The sequence below is a fragment of the Lagenorhynchus albirostris genome, chromosome 1, assembly GCF_949774975.1.
Source record: "Lagenorhynchus albirostris chromosome 1, mLagAlb1.1, whole genome shotgun sequence".
In the NCBI taxonomy this organism is placed as follows: Eukaryota; Metazoa; Chordata; class Mammalia; order Artiodactyla; family Delphinidae; genus Lagenorhynchus; species Lagenorhynchus albirostris.
Genome location: NC_083095.1, coordinates 8,462,877 through 8,477,443, shown reverse-complemented (window position 1 = coordinate 8,477,443; position 14,567 = coordinate 8,462,877). Strand labels below are relative to the sequence as shown.

At 44.0% G+C, this 14,567-nt stretch overlaps 1 protein-coding gene across 4 annotated transcripts in view; it reads left to right on the top strand.

The window, feature by feature from the left end:
* AK7 (adenylate kinase 7) overlaps nt 1-14,567 on the top strand; it is a 54,364-nt gene that overhangs the window by 25,453 nt on the left and 14,344 nt on the right. For 3 of the 4 annotated variants that reach the window (XM_060165494.1, XM_060165490.1, XM_060165473.1), the window contains exons 7-12: nt 2,276-2,364; nt 4,496-4,586; nt 5,422-5,499; nt 6,615-6,764; nt 10,136-10,264; nt 12,331-12,463. In XM_060165494.1, the coding sequence (XP_060021477.1) occupies nt 2,276-2,364; nt 4,496-4,586; nt 5,422-5,499; nt 6,615-6,764; nt 10,136-10,264; nt 12,331-12,463 (670 nt within the window). The remainder of the gene's footprint in view (nt 1-2,275; nt 2,365-4,495; nt 4,587-5,421; nt 5,500-6,614; nt 6,765-10,135; nt 10,265-12,330; nt 12,464-14,567) is intronic. The other variant, XM_060165481.1, reaches the window with a different exon arrangement.

Genomic DNA, 14,567 nt, shown 5'->3' with positions numbered 1-14,567 from the left:
GTAGCCCATTGTGAGGGTTTGGGCTTTTATTCTGAGTGGGTTGGGGAACAGACTATTTTGAGCATAGAAGTGGCCTAATCTGTCTTAAGTTTTCAAGGGTAACGCTGTTCTTCTGCTGAGTTGAGAATGTACTGTAGGGGGCCAAGAGCAGGGTCGTACCTAAGACCTAGGTGGAAATGGTGGAGACACTGAAGATGTTGGGATTTGGGATGTTTTGAAGATGAGGCCAATGGGATTGGCTCCAAGCTTGGATGTAAGGGTGACAGAAAGAAAGTAAAAATGACTTTAAGGATTTTGGTGCAAGTAACCAGAAGTAGGAAGTTGCCGTTTACTGAGATGGGGAAAACTGGGAAGGGACAGATTAGGGTGAAGCATGCAATCAGTGGGAAGTTCAGGAGCTCAGCTTAGACACGTTGAGTTTGAGATGGCTGACATCCAAGTATCGATACTCAGCAGGGAGGGAGTTGGACGTTGCACTGGAAGGTGGGAGGTGTGTTTGGAGATTATGGAGTTGGTCAGGACTAGAGTTATAACCTTGGAAGCCACCAGCATATGGGTGGAATTTAAAACCACAAGACTGGATGACATCACCTAGAGAATGAGTATGGAGAAGAGAAGAGGTCTGAGGACTGAGTCCTGGGACACTCCTATATTTGGAGATTTACAAGGATATGGGAGGGAGTCGGGAAAGGCAGCTGAGGAGGAGTTCCCAGTGAACCAAGAGGGGAGTGTGGAAAAAGACACGTGAAAAAAGTGTTTCTAAAACGAAATAATGACCAACCATATCACACACGGCAGATAATCAAGTAAGATGAGACTGGAGGATTGACCTGGATATTTTTGGAATCGGGTAGAACAAAAGCCTGATATGTGTAGGTTCAAGGAGGGAGCACGAAGAGAGGAAGTGGAGATGGTGAGAACAGAGGAGCATTCTGAGAGATTTTACTGTAAAATGGGGCAGAAAAAGAAGGCAGGAGCTAGCAAAAGAAGTTTCAGGAAAGTGTTGGCTGGTTGGTTTTTTAATACAAGAGATATGACAGCTGAAGAGGATGAGCTAAAGAAAGCTCTTTCTCTTTGCCCGTGCTCAGCTACCTTTTACCTAACTGACCACCGGATGCTGGCCTTCCAGGCCTCTGCCCGGGGCCCTCTTGTCTTCTCCATCTACGCTCTTTCCCTGGGTTGGGCTGTTCAATCCCATGACTGGTGCCAATGACTCAAACATCCATCTCCAGCGGGACTCCCTCTCCTTAGTTCTCACTCTGCAGATCCATCACCTCACCTTGGATGTTTCACAAATCCAAACTACATCGACAATCACCCCCATACCTGCAGCTCCTCCAGGGCCCCACCTCAGGAAATTGGACCACCTTCTACCCAGCTGCACCAATCAGAACCCAACTCCTTCCTCTATCTCATCCATCACAAGATCCCCAGGTCCTCTAGAGACGACCTCCCCAATATCTCCCTTCTCTCCAACCCAGCGCCTCCAACTCCCCACCCAAAGGCTAGGAAGAACCCTCTCTTGTCCTCACCTGTCATGACCTCCGTCTCTTCATTTAAACTCTTACTTCTCATCATCCCTTCACAAGGCAACCAAAGCAAATCCAGTGATGTCACTTCCCTGCTTAAAACCCTTCAAAGGTTTCCCCAAGTCCAAAATATCTTACAAGATCCAGTGGTCTGCTGTGGCCCCCACTCCTACCTCTTTCACTCTTGAAAAGCGATATAAAATCATCTAGTACATGACAGTTAAACAGTACCCAGACTATCTATTTATTTACTGAAATATTTAATGAAGGGAAAAGACAAAGATTTGGACTCTGAAGATCAGGGTTCAAATCCAGTCAAAGGGACCCATCGGAAGTGTAATGTCCTGGAGGATACTTTATGCACTAAGCATTTCATCTACAAACTGACGATAATTACCCCCAGCCAGTGGGGGTAATTTTAAATTTTATTTCTCACTTTTATAGAATTAAAGACACCGTGCATACTAAAGGATTTTCTTTCTCTACAGATGACCACTAAAGACAGCTGAGGACATTATGATTTCTTGAAAAGTATTTCAGCCCTGAGGTTGCACTTTATTTCTCTTAATAGAATTTGATCAGCAACTAAATCTCATCAGAACTGATTTACAAAACCTCTGGAGGCTATTATTTCATCGGATAGACAGATCTTTTTGGATGCCTCTGACTGTGGCTCTGTCTGGGAGCTGTTAACAGTCAGGCACACATAACTGGGGAAAACATGCTTTTGCTTTTCTTTCTTTTAGCTAGCTTGGTCGGGTGAGGTCCCTGCATTACCAGTTTTTGGAGATGGAACAAATGTAATTCCAGCAATTCATGTTCTTGATCTAGCAGGGTAAGTATTCTACCAGATATATGACTTCCCGAGAATTAGCTGACTACCGTGTTTGTTTCTTACTGAGTGCTAAGACCCCCACGTGTATTATTGTATTTCTTCTTCACAACGACCCTAAGCAGAAGGTACTTTTATCATCTCCACTTTGCATCTGATGAAATTGTGTCCATCACCTAAAAGCTCCACACTTCTGAGAGCAAGTTCAAGCTCACCTTTTAGAAACCTTACCAGCAGAATAGCATGTCTTCCAGTTTGGGAAAAGAACTCTTTGTATGCGTTCTGGGGACCTGGTCCTTTGTCCCAGATTAGATTGATATGTCCAGCCCACCAACTTAAATTCCAGAAATTTGTGAACTATAAACCAGAAGCTTTTTTTCTTTTTTTGGCAATTGTTAAGTGATGCTAACACGTGTTTTTCAGACTCACAGAGTATCCCCAGGTCCCCTTCTCCTTCTTTGCAGACACTGACTTAAACACTAACTCAAAGGTAGGGTTCACTTTATTTGTAGTTCATCGCTTGTACATTTCGAGTTCCAGGGGCTTTATTCTGTCAACCCCTCAGCTCACCCCACGGGAGGGAGCAGCACCTCTCTGAGATTCTTTCTGGTTTCTAGATCCCCCCCTCTTTCTCTCATCCACCAGCCACTATTAAATTAGTCTCAATCCCAAGCAGATTTACAGATTTACTGGGAAACAATGAAGCTTAAACTTCAAGACCCTCCCCTGCATGGGTCCCTTCCACGATCCTAAACTTCATTTTTATTATTGTTCTCAAAGAGGGATTCCCTAAGTTGTCTGAGCTTCAGACTCTACATAAAACCTGGATCTGGGCTTCCCTGGTGGCGCAGTGGTTGCGAGTCCGCCTGCCGATGCGGGGGACGCGGGTTCGTGCTCTGGTCCGGGAAGATCCCACATGCCGCGGAGTGGCTGCGCCCGTGAGCCATGGCTGCTGGGCCTGCGTATTCGGAGCCTGTGCTCCGCAACGGGAGAGGCCACAGCAGTGAGAGGCCCGCGTACCGCAAAAAAACAAAACAAACAAAAATAAAACCCTAGATCTGCTCCAGCCAACATTGACACTGGACACGGCAGGGCTGACACGGACCCTTTCTTCCTGCAGAGATTTTACATGATTACATTATCAGGTTTTAAAGTTGTGAAAGAATCTTACATTATTAAATTAATTAAATTATTCCCATTACACAAGGACTCGGGGGGCCCTTGCGGTAGCATTTTTTTCCAACAAGTTTCTTGAAGACTGTCAACTATTTAACAAAGAAAGAAGCTACAAGAGGAAACGTTCTGTGAAATTAATATAAAACAAATATGAAATGGATATTTAGACAGGTGCGTTTGTTTTATTATCGTTTGACTGAAAAGGAAGCTGAGATGGAGGTAGCATCTACAGTCTTGTGACAGTCTTCCATTCACTATTGTTTCTTTGGAAATTTTTTCATCTGTATTCAAATCCCTGTTCTGCCCCTCACTAGCTGTGTGAATTTAGGAAAGTTGCTTAACCCCTTTGGGTCTGATTTTCTCATTTGTGAGATGCAGATGATAATAGCCCTACCTGAGAGGGTTGTTCTGAGAATTCCATGGGGTAACACCTGGAAAGCCCAGAGCACAGGCCTGACGGAGTTAAGCCCTCAGACACGTTGGCCATCATTCATAATTAATCCAGGGCAGGAAATCTAAGCCACTCCGTGCTATGTGACTTAAGGAGCCACAGCTTCTGTGAATCTGTGTTTTACTTTGTGAAACACCTTCCCCAAAGCATTGTTTGGGGACTTTAATGAGCCACTGGGTAAGCGGGCTTATCAACGCAAGTCCTGTCGGGGCTCAGCTACTCTTGTACCTGGGGCGAATCTGGAGCCAGGTGGACCTGGCTTCCAATCCCGGCCCTTCTACCTTCCCATTAGCCCTTCAGCCCAAGAAATGTCACTTAACTCTTCACTAGCTTCCTTCACTGTAGAGTGGGGACCATCATCCCAACCCTGACCTTGTTGGAAAATCAGATAATTGCTAAATCAGCAAACCTGGCATCTGGTCCATGAGGGTGGCATCCATTGAATTCTATTTACTACATCTCCTTTGTTTATTCCCTCTGGGGGCGATGTTCCCTGGTGGTCTGCAGAGTGATACAGAACGTCATAGACCACGTGCCAAAGTTCCATTACCTGGTGGCTGTGGACGAGTCAGTTCATACTCTGGAAGACTTTGTCAAGGTATAGCCATGTCATCCCAGCCAGACTGGATGGCATCTCTTAAGTCATTTTACCCACCCCCCGCCCCGCCAAAGTATTATAATTATGGAATCAGGAGTGCTAACAAGACCGGGGACTCCTAAAATACAATATCCTTAAACCCAAGCTTGCTATTTGTGTCTGCAGTATATGTATTGGGAAATTACAACCACAATGTTTTTATCTCCAGTATACGCACAGAGGGGAGCAAAAAAAGTCCACTGTAGGACTCACACACACACACAAATCACACACCGCGATACTAAAATCTATCTGTGAATTGTTCCCCAAAGTACTCATGTGGTCAAGTTCACCAAACCTACTGGCGGCTTCCAGGAGATCTGGGTTTCTGAGGGCCCCCTTTCCTATCTGGGCTGCTCTGATTAAAGCCACCTGTCACCTTATGGCCCAGCTGGCCCAGCCAGTGCAGCCTTCTCTCGCCCTTTCCCTGGCCACTCCCACTAATTCTTAAGATTCAGCTCAGACATCTTCCTCTGCACCCTCCTGGCTCCATCCCACCTCCCCCATGGGCAAGCCCCTCTTTTCCAGACGCCTAGATCAGACAATACACACAAGCATCTGTCTCTCCCTTTTCAGGCTGGGGGCTGCCGGAGGGCAGAGATCGGGCCTTATTCATCTCTGTGCTCTTTAACCACGTGTGGAAAAAATACACCAGTGAATACCCTCAGTGTTCCCCCCCCCCCCCGTTGCTTTGCAAATTTTTTTTTTGTATTCAGTTATGTTTATATTCATTTGAGAAATTTTATATTGAAATCTTACAGGTCAACCAAATAATAATTCTATGTTTCTCTAACAGTGCATCAGTAAAAGTACTGGCCCTGGGAAAATCCAGAAAGTACCCAAAGAAAATGCTTTCCTAACAAAGGACTTAACAGTTAGTATATAAGAGATTCTTTTTTTCTACTCTTGTCCTAAAGGTGTTGGTTCTTGAGGGATTTGGAGTCAGAAGACCTGGCTTCCAAGTTCATTTCACCTCCTCCTGCACAGCTGGCCATCTTAGCTATCGCAACTTCCTCTTCACCTCTGTGAGCCTGTTGGTTTCTGTTTTTTCTTTTTTTGAAAACCCTCAGAGGTTGTGGTCAGAATATGTATTTGAAAGCTGTCTGATGTGTAAAATGCTACACAAACACTGGGTGTTGCTCTCTTTGGCCTCTTTCAAAAATTCAAACAGGAGGCTGAATTTCTGATTCCATCACAGCAGCGCCGAAAGTACAGTTTTAGTCATACAGTGCATTCTTCCAGCTTGTTTTAGAATATAATATTTTTAGGAATAAATTGCAACAAAACAGTGCATTGGAACATGTTTCTGAAAGAACTGATATCGTTGGTTGCCTCTGAAGAGCAGAACTGGATGGGTGGTGATGGGGACCAAAGGGAGTGCTTTCCCCTCTACTTTTCTTTTTAATTGAAGTATAGTTGATTTCCAGTGTTCTGTTAGTTTCAGGTGTACAGCAAAGTGATTCAGTTATACATATATATATTTTTTTCCAGATTCTTTTCCCTTATAGGTTATTACAAAATACTGAGTAGAGTTCCCTGTACTATACAGTAGGTCCTTGTTGGTTATCTATTTTATATATGGTAGTGTGTATAAGTTTCCCCTATATTTTTTGTTCTTTTGGATTTTGAACCGTGTAATTGCACTACTCAAAAAATAGGTAGTATTAAAATTTGTAAAAAAAAAAAAAAAAAAAGGAAGAAGGAAACCTTCCACTTGGGCTTCTAGTATCTCCCTACTCTTTGAGTTGCTTGTGTCACTGTACCAGCCAGGATGCTGCCCGTCACAAGAGAGCAGATGTGAGGGAAGTTTAGGGTCACAGAGTCTCACAGCAGGTGGTCTGTCAAAACTTAGAGCTGCCTTAGTTGACGGCCATCTTTAGTGAATGTGTTCATATTTTTTTCTTCAGTAACTTCAGTGATTTGGGTCTGTTATAACTCTCAAGTGGAAAAAAAAAAAGGACAAATCTCTAATGTTCCTTTATCTCTTAGCAAGAGGATATTGACCATTTACTCGTCAATTTGAGAATGGAAACACTCATTGTGAAGGAAAATTTTAACATTCGATGGTTCGCCCAAGCAGGATTTGTGGAAAATATCAACAGTATCCTCAAAGAGTACAAGCAAAGCAGAAGATTATTGGTAACTATAACCACTTCCTGTGTAAGCTTCTGATTTAAGCAAAGTAAACGAAACTTTTGGTGTAATTACACCAATGAAAGTACTTTTTCAAATGTCTGAATTTCTAAATTCAAGTTCTTTTTCAATCTTTTTTTTTTTTGGCCACACCACGCAGCTTGCGGGATCCTAATTCCCCAACCAGGGATCAAACCCGTGCCCCCTGCAGTGAAAGCGTGGAGTCCTAACCACTGGACCGCCAGGGAATTCCCTCAAGTTCTTTTTCAAATTTGACCTATTGCTCAGGCCAAAAAAATCTACCTCTATATTCTATTGATACTTGCCAATTGAATATTAAAAATTTTTAAGTTGACAGAGATGGTTGTTATGCTAGACACAAATTGAACATGACAGGAAGCCCCAGACTGATGGTCACAGAGTTGTTCCTATAAGGGAAAGTGTCTGGTACCTGACTGGCCTGCCTGTTTCACCCCGGGTATACATCTGGAAAAGGGTAGGTAGGAGGTGGGGACGTCTGATGATTACTTTGACCTTTTCTTGTTGGCCACGGGATTTGCCAGTCATTTTAATCACCACAACTTTTCATAGATATTCTTATCTACATATATAGACGAGGAAGCCAAGGCTTAGAAGATGGAGCAATATCTTCAAGGTCACACAGCTAGTCAGGGATTCAAATTAGCTAAGATGCCAACTTAGCTAGAATGGCCTTACTATGGGAGCCTCCACACACCCGTCTCTGAAATCAGGCAAATGCATCACTTGCCCACATCTTTGGATTTATCCCAGGGAGGCATTCCAAAGATGAGAGTAAATGCGACATGAGAAGGCATTTCGAAAGCTATAGTCTATGAGTGACAGGTGCCATCATAGTTGAATTGCCATCGTGCATGGAAATACTGCGTAAAAGCAAGTAGAGTTGCCATTGTATCCTAAGAACAGTATTCTCGGGCAAAGCATGCCTTGTTGAGAAGCAGTAAAAGACGTGCCACTTTAAAACCTAGAAAGAAAAAATTTTAAAAAAATTTTAAGTAAGTAATTAAAAAAAAAAAAGATGTACCACTTTACAAAAAAAAAATGATTGGAGACTTCCCTGGTGGTTCAGTGGTTAAGACTCTGCGCTTCCGGCGCTTCCACTGTAGGGGGCGCGGGTTTGATGCCTGGCTGGAGAACTAAGATCCCACATGCTGTGTGGCATGGCCAAAAAGTTTTTTTAAAAATTAAAAAAAAAAAGAAACAATGATCCTTTTAAGCATCTGAGACACCCACGACGGCTCTACTTGGAGGCTGTCCCGAGGCACAGAGCAACCTGAGAGGTTAGACTAGTGTTGTCGTTTGTGGGTCAACGTAAAACAACACCCAGTCGGAGTAGAGATGGGACAAGACACCTTAAAGAGACCATACGGTTCCTGATTAGCAAAACTGGACAGGACATGATAGAAGGAGTAAGCATATCTAAAAATTAAACTGAGTCTATCCATCCCTGGGGGCATTGGTCAGCTTGGCAGCATAGAACAGGAAACACGACCAAGGACAATGTAGACAGTGCCACACCAGCGACATCTAGCAAGATGGAGCCTCAAGCCAAGGGCCTCCACAACTCCAGTTCCTTTAGCAAGGCAAAGTCATCCCTGTGCAGAGACAGGTGCATCCAATCACCTTGACCTAATACCATTCAACAGTCCATCCATCCAACTCGCCTTGGTCTGATCAAAGCTCATCAAGCTACTTTCTAAACGTGTCTGCCTTGAGGGGTACATGTGCCAGACACGTGCACTTGGAGCGTTCTGAGTTCAGTGGCAACCCCACTTCTCATTATAACTGAATAAACTACCATTCTGGTTTTGTACCCGGATGAGGTGAGCTTACCCCAGGAGACAGATCCGCCCTTGGTGTGTGGATGAAACAAGGCACATGAACCTGCCCAGTTGACAGCCGGACAACAGGCCTTGGTGACTGCACCATGCCTACCTCGGAGCCCAGCCCTGTCCATCAAGACTCAGCTCCAGAGATGCTCTCCTGACCGCTGCCACCCTCCACTGCCCGCCATCTTGGTCATTGCCATCACCCTGAGAGAGCCTGTCCCTAAGCAGACCGGGTCATTCACATCCACCACGCCTTACCCAGTACCACTGCAGTAGCCCTGCTCACTCCCTTCACAGCCTTGGCTGCCTCATCTGACAAATAGTAATAATAACAGTAGTAGTAGTATTAATAATAATGATAGTAGTAATAATAACAATAACCAACTCTGTGCATGAAATTATGTAGTCTTGAAGCACATGGACACTCTGCCCATGGAAATGCTTTTCAATGGCATGATTTAAATAAAAATTTTTTTTAATTTAAAATTTAAAAAATTTGCCTTGCAAAATACCAGGCTTTAGTTTCACAACTGTTTGGACCATTTTGAAAGAAATGACTATTTGTCACTGATTTTTTTATTTCTATTAGAAATAAACATTTGCTCACCAGTTATGAATGTGATGAGCTTCTAGAAACTTTTTTTAAAAATGAGTGTATTTTTCAGATGTAGAGAACAAACGTATGGACACCAAGGGCAGGAAAGCGGGGGGTTCAGGGGTGGGGTGGTGGTGGTGGGATGAACTGGGAGATTGGGATTGACATATATACACTAATATGTATAAGATAGATTAATAAAAAATAAAAGTAAAAAAATGAGTGTATTTTTAAAAACTAGGATAAATTAACTGTTTTCATTTATTTTTTTATTATTATTTTTTAAATTTTTATTTATTTATTTTTTTGCGTTACGCGGGCCTCTCACTGTTGTGGCCTCTCCCGTTGCGGAGCACAGGCTCCGGACGCGCAGGCTCAGCGGCCATGGCTCACGGGCCCAGCCGCTCCACGGCCTGTGGGATCTTCCCGGACTGGGGCACGAACCCGTGTCCCCTGCATTGGCAAGCGGACTCTCAACCACTGTGCCACCAGGGAAGCCCTATTCTTTTTTTAATTAACTGTTTTTAAAAAGAAAAGTTTAATTAAAGACCAAGTTTAGTCCAGAAACAATGTTCATCAGGCAGTAAATTAAGCACCCTGTATAGTGGACCAGAAATTCTATTTCTCCGCTGTCTTTACAGGAGTAGCACCACAAAGATGAAACTGGTAGCATGTGATGCTTGAGTACTTGGTTCACATCCTGCTGTGTGTCGTGTGCCCCGTGCCCAGCTCAGGGCACGTAGTGGATGCTCATTAAATACCAGGAGGAAGTGACTCTGGGGTCTTGATGGAGGAGTGAGAGTCAGCCTGCAGGATCCCGAGACTTAAAAGGGCCGCGACCCTTGAAATAAAGAACACTGTCTAGCTACAGATGGTTCAGAGCTCCCTGTATGACGCTTATTCTCCTCTTTTAGCCCATCAAGATTTGCATTCTTGGTCCTCCTGCTGTGGGAAAATCCAGCATCGCTGAAGTGTTGTCCAAATACTACAAACTGCATCACATTAAACTGAAGGATGTCATTTCCGAAGCCATAGCAAAACTGGTAACACTTTTAACTACTTTACTGTGAATTTTTATATTTTAAAAATGCTTTGTCTTACTCATAATTAAGAAATCACTAATTTTTCCATGGCATATCCTACAAAGAGATTTGTTATTTTAATTGGATTTTGTTGTTGGCTCCATTATGAAAACACAGAAACCCACATGGCTTTTCCTCTGGAAGCCTCTTTCATGGGTCGCCCTTAAAATTTAGTCTTTCTCCAGCTATTGCTCAAAATATATCTTGCATTCTCTCTATTGACTGGAACATTTTCATTTGTTTCTTTATTCTTTTTTTTTTAATTGAAGTATAGTTGATGTACAATATTATATAACTTACAGTTGTACAGTGTAGTGATTCACAATTTTTAAAGCTTATACTCCATTTATAGTTATTAAAATGCATTGTCTACATTCCCCATGTTGTACAATATATCCTTATTGTAGTTTATTTTATACCTAATAGTTTGTACCTCTTAATGCCCTGCCCCCTACCTAGCCCATTTCCCCTTCCGTCTCCTCACCAGTAACCACTAGTTTGTTCTCTACATCTGTGAGTCTGCTTCCTTTTTGTTATATGCACTAGTTTTTTTTTTTTTTTTCCGGTACACGGGCCTCTCACTTTTGTGGCCCCTCCCGCTGCGGAGCACAGGCTCCGGACGCACAGGCTCAGCGGCCATGGCTCACGTGCCCAGCCGCTCTGCGGCATGTGGGATCTTCCCAGACCGGGGCACGAACCCGCGTCCCCTGCATCGGCAGGCGGACTCTCAACCACTGCGCCACCAGGGAAGCCCCACTAGTTGTATTTTTTAGATGCCACATATAAGTGATATCATACAGTATTTGTCTTTCTCTGTCTGACTTATTTCACTTAGCATAATGCCCTCCAAGTCCATCCATGTTGCTGCAAATGGCAACATTTCATTCATTTTTATGGCTAAGTAGTATTCCATTGTATGTATGTGTATGCGTGTGTGTATATGTATATATACATATACACACCATATCTTGTTTATCCATTTATCTGTTGATGGACAGTTAGTCTGCTTCCATATTTTGGCTACTGTAAATAATGCTGCTATGAACTTTGGGGTGCACATATCTTTTTGAATTAGAGTTTTTGTTTTTTTCGGATATATACCCAGGTTTTTTTTATTCTTGATGTATGTTTCTCAGGGTATTATCAGACCATTTATCAACAGCTTAAAAAAAAAGACTATTTTCTTAGTGCAGTTTTAGGTTCACAGCAAAGTTGAGAGGAAGGTACAGAGATTTCCCCTACATCCCTTACCCCTTGCACAGGCAGCCTCCCCCATTATCATTAAACCCCACCAGAGTGGCACATTTGTTACATCAGTGAACTTATATTCACATACCATATCACCTAAAGTCCGTAGCTGACATTAGGGTTCACTCTTGCTGTTGTACATTCTATGAGTTTGGACAAATGTATAATGAAATGTGTCCACCATTAGAGTATCATACAGAGTAGTTTTCCCTGCCCTGAAAAGTCTCTGTGCTCTGCTGTCCCTCCTTCTCCCTAAATAGCTGCTTTTTATCATTTTATTGGGAATGGTAGGTACTGAGGTACATTTCCAAAGATGATTATTAAAAGTCTTGATTTCTACAAAATGTGTGTCCCCCAAGTAAGATCCAACCTGATACGTGGAAAAGTGTTGATTCTTTTTTGTTTGTTTGTTTTTGGGCTACATCATGCAGCTTGCAGGATTAGGATTAGTTCCCCAACCAGGGATCCAACCTGGGCCCCCTGCAGTGGAAGCTCGGAGTCCTAACCACTGGACCGCCAGGGAATTCCTAGAAAAGTGTTGATTCTTAAGTAGTTCTGGCGTTAGCACAGAAATAGATTATTCTCCTAAAATAGAGTAAGAAACCCCCCCGAGGCTCTTATCTGTCTTCGTAGATAGATAGACGCATCCTGACCACTTTTGCACAGCTGTCCTTGAGCACCTCCCCTGTTTGGGTACCAGCCTTTTCCAGGATCACTCGCCAGATAGCAGCCAATCAATGCAGGGCATCATCTGATTTGAATATCCCTGTGGTATGTAGGAGGCGATCATTACACCTAAGCATGTAGGGGAAGGAGGAGAAGAAGAAGGTGAAGAGGAGGAGGAAGCGGAGACCGTGGAGGATGCTCAGGAGTTCTTGGATGGCATCAAGGAAAGCCTGGAGCACAACGCAGGTAACCGCACAGCACACGGCTGCACTGCTTTTGTAACGGTGGGATTGATTTCCTTGTTATAAAAAACTACTTGTTTGCTATTAAAAGTGAAGTACAGAAATTATAACAACCACACACACACACACACACACACACACACACACACACACACAATCATTCACTATCTCAACCCTGGGGGAAAAAATCCCCATTAATATATATACATATATATTTTTTTGCGGTACGCGGGCCTCTCACTGCTGTGGCCTCTCCCGTTGCGGAGCACAGGCTCCGGACGCGCAGGCTCAGCGGCCATGACTCACGGGCCCAGCCGCTCTGCGGCATGTGGGATCTTCCCGGACCGGGGCACGAACCCGCGTCCCCTGCATCGGCAGGCGGACTCTCAACCACTGCGCCACCAGGGAACCCCCCCCATTAACATTTTGTTGACTATTGGTTATACGATGGGAAAGAATTACCTAAGTTTTAAAACAATCAAATGTGTAGTCATAAATATTTATAAAGCATCAAAAAACATTAATTAAAAGGCAAAGGGCAAATCAGGAAAAAGTATTTACCACCAATATGACAAAGAGTTAATAGCCTTCATGCATAAAACGCTCTGGCAAACTAATTAGAAAATCATGAAACCCCGAAGAGAAAAAAATGGATGAATAACTTGGACCAATAATTAATTCATTCAGGAAGAAATACAAATAAATAGAAAAATATTCTTGCCCACGGGGTAATTTGAACCAGTTTGTTGAACACTGCATCCCAGTGAGGTGTCCCTTTAAACTCAAGCTCTGGACTCATTCTTTCCCCACCCTTGGATGGAATTTCAGGCTGGTCCCACTGCAGCTCTTAGATAATAAGTAAGTGGGCTCTCTGTTTATTCATGCTTTCAGAAGTCCATTCCAATCACAAACTAAGTTTTGAACTGAGATGTCTTTAAGGGAGCTTGCCACCCATCAGGAAAGCAGTCAGCAGCAGTTATGAGAAAAATAAAACCATTTCATTTTTACAGCTAGATAGTTGAGAACCTCCATCAAACTGGTAATACTGGCATTGGCTATAAACCAGTCCAACGTGTAAGCAAGTTTGGACTCTGACTCAGTGGAGAATTTCCCCCCCTCCCATCCTATCAAGCACATCTGGTTTCCTGCCTCTTACTTTTCCCATCTTGCTGGTGGCTGTCTCTGATCCTCCAGGGTTGAGCTGGGGCCAGTCGGGGTCAGGGAAGAAGGACAGAGGTACAAACTGGCCCTCCCCCTGAGGACCGCCCACTGCATTCCCCTGGGGCCCCCGCTCTGGACCGCCCTCCCCTCTGGGGTCTTTTGGCACCCCACCCTTTGCCCCTCCAGGCATAGTCTTAGACCCAGCTGCTCTTCGTCAGGAGTAATCCCTTCACACCCTCCTCTGAAGTCCTGTTTACCCCTTTTCCTCTCCTTCCCCCAGGCCACTCCAATCTAGTTTATGGAGTGGAGAAAATGTTTTTGTCTGCACACACTGAGCATTCACTTAAACCAGCTCATCATCTGAGTCTGGGTTTCTGCTTTTGTGTGGGCTGGGCCAGGAGGATATGGAATTTGGAATCCCAGATCAATGGCCCAGAGGAAAAGGTACGCAGAAAACGCAGATCAACACTTTGAGATATGACACTGCCCCTGCCTCGCCTGTGACACTGGGGAATCACTATCTTGGTTTTAGAGTTTAATAGCATCCTGGCTCCTACCTTTTGGGAGAGGGGAAAAAACAAAATAAGACACTCCATTGTGAGGACACCTGTGGAAGGAAGTCTGGCAAGGCCACACGAAAGGGCAGGGGACTGGGAGTTTTAGGAATCCACAGGTGAACATGGCCACGTGTACATACGCTGTAAGCCTGGGGCGTAGGGCCAGAAACAAACATGGGACAGCATTTGCTGACAGGAACATATAACTGGTCTCTGCAAGGACCCAAAAGTCTTATCCAAGGACTTCGTGTAACAGGATGACGTGAAGTACTGACTGGGCTCTTTTCACGTCCAGGGAGGTGACCACACAGAACAAGAATTATGGCTGAGAGCAGTCACTGCGTCACCCAAGTTCAAGAAGGGCCTGTCCTTGGCAGCAGAGTCTGTTCT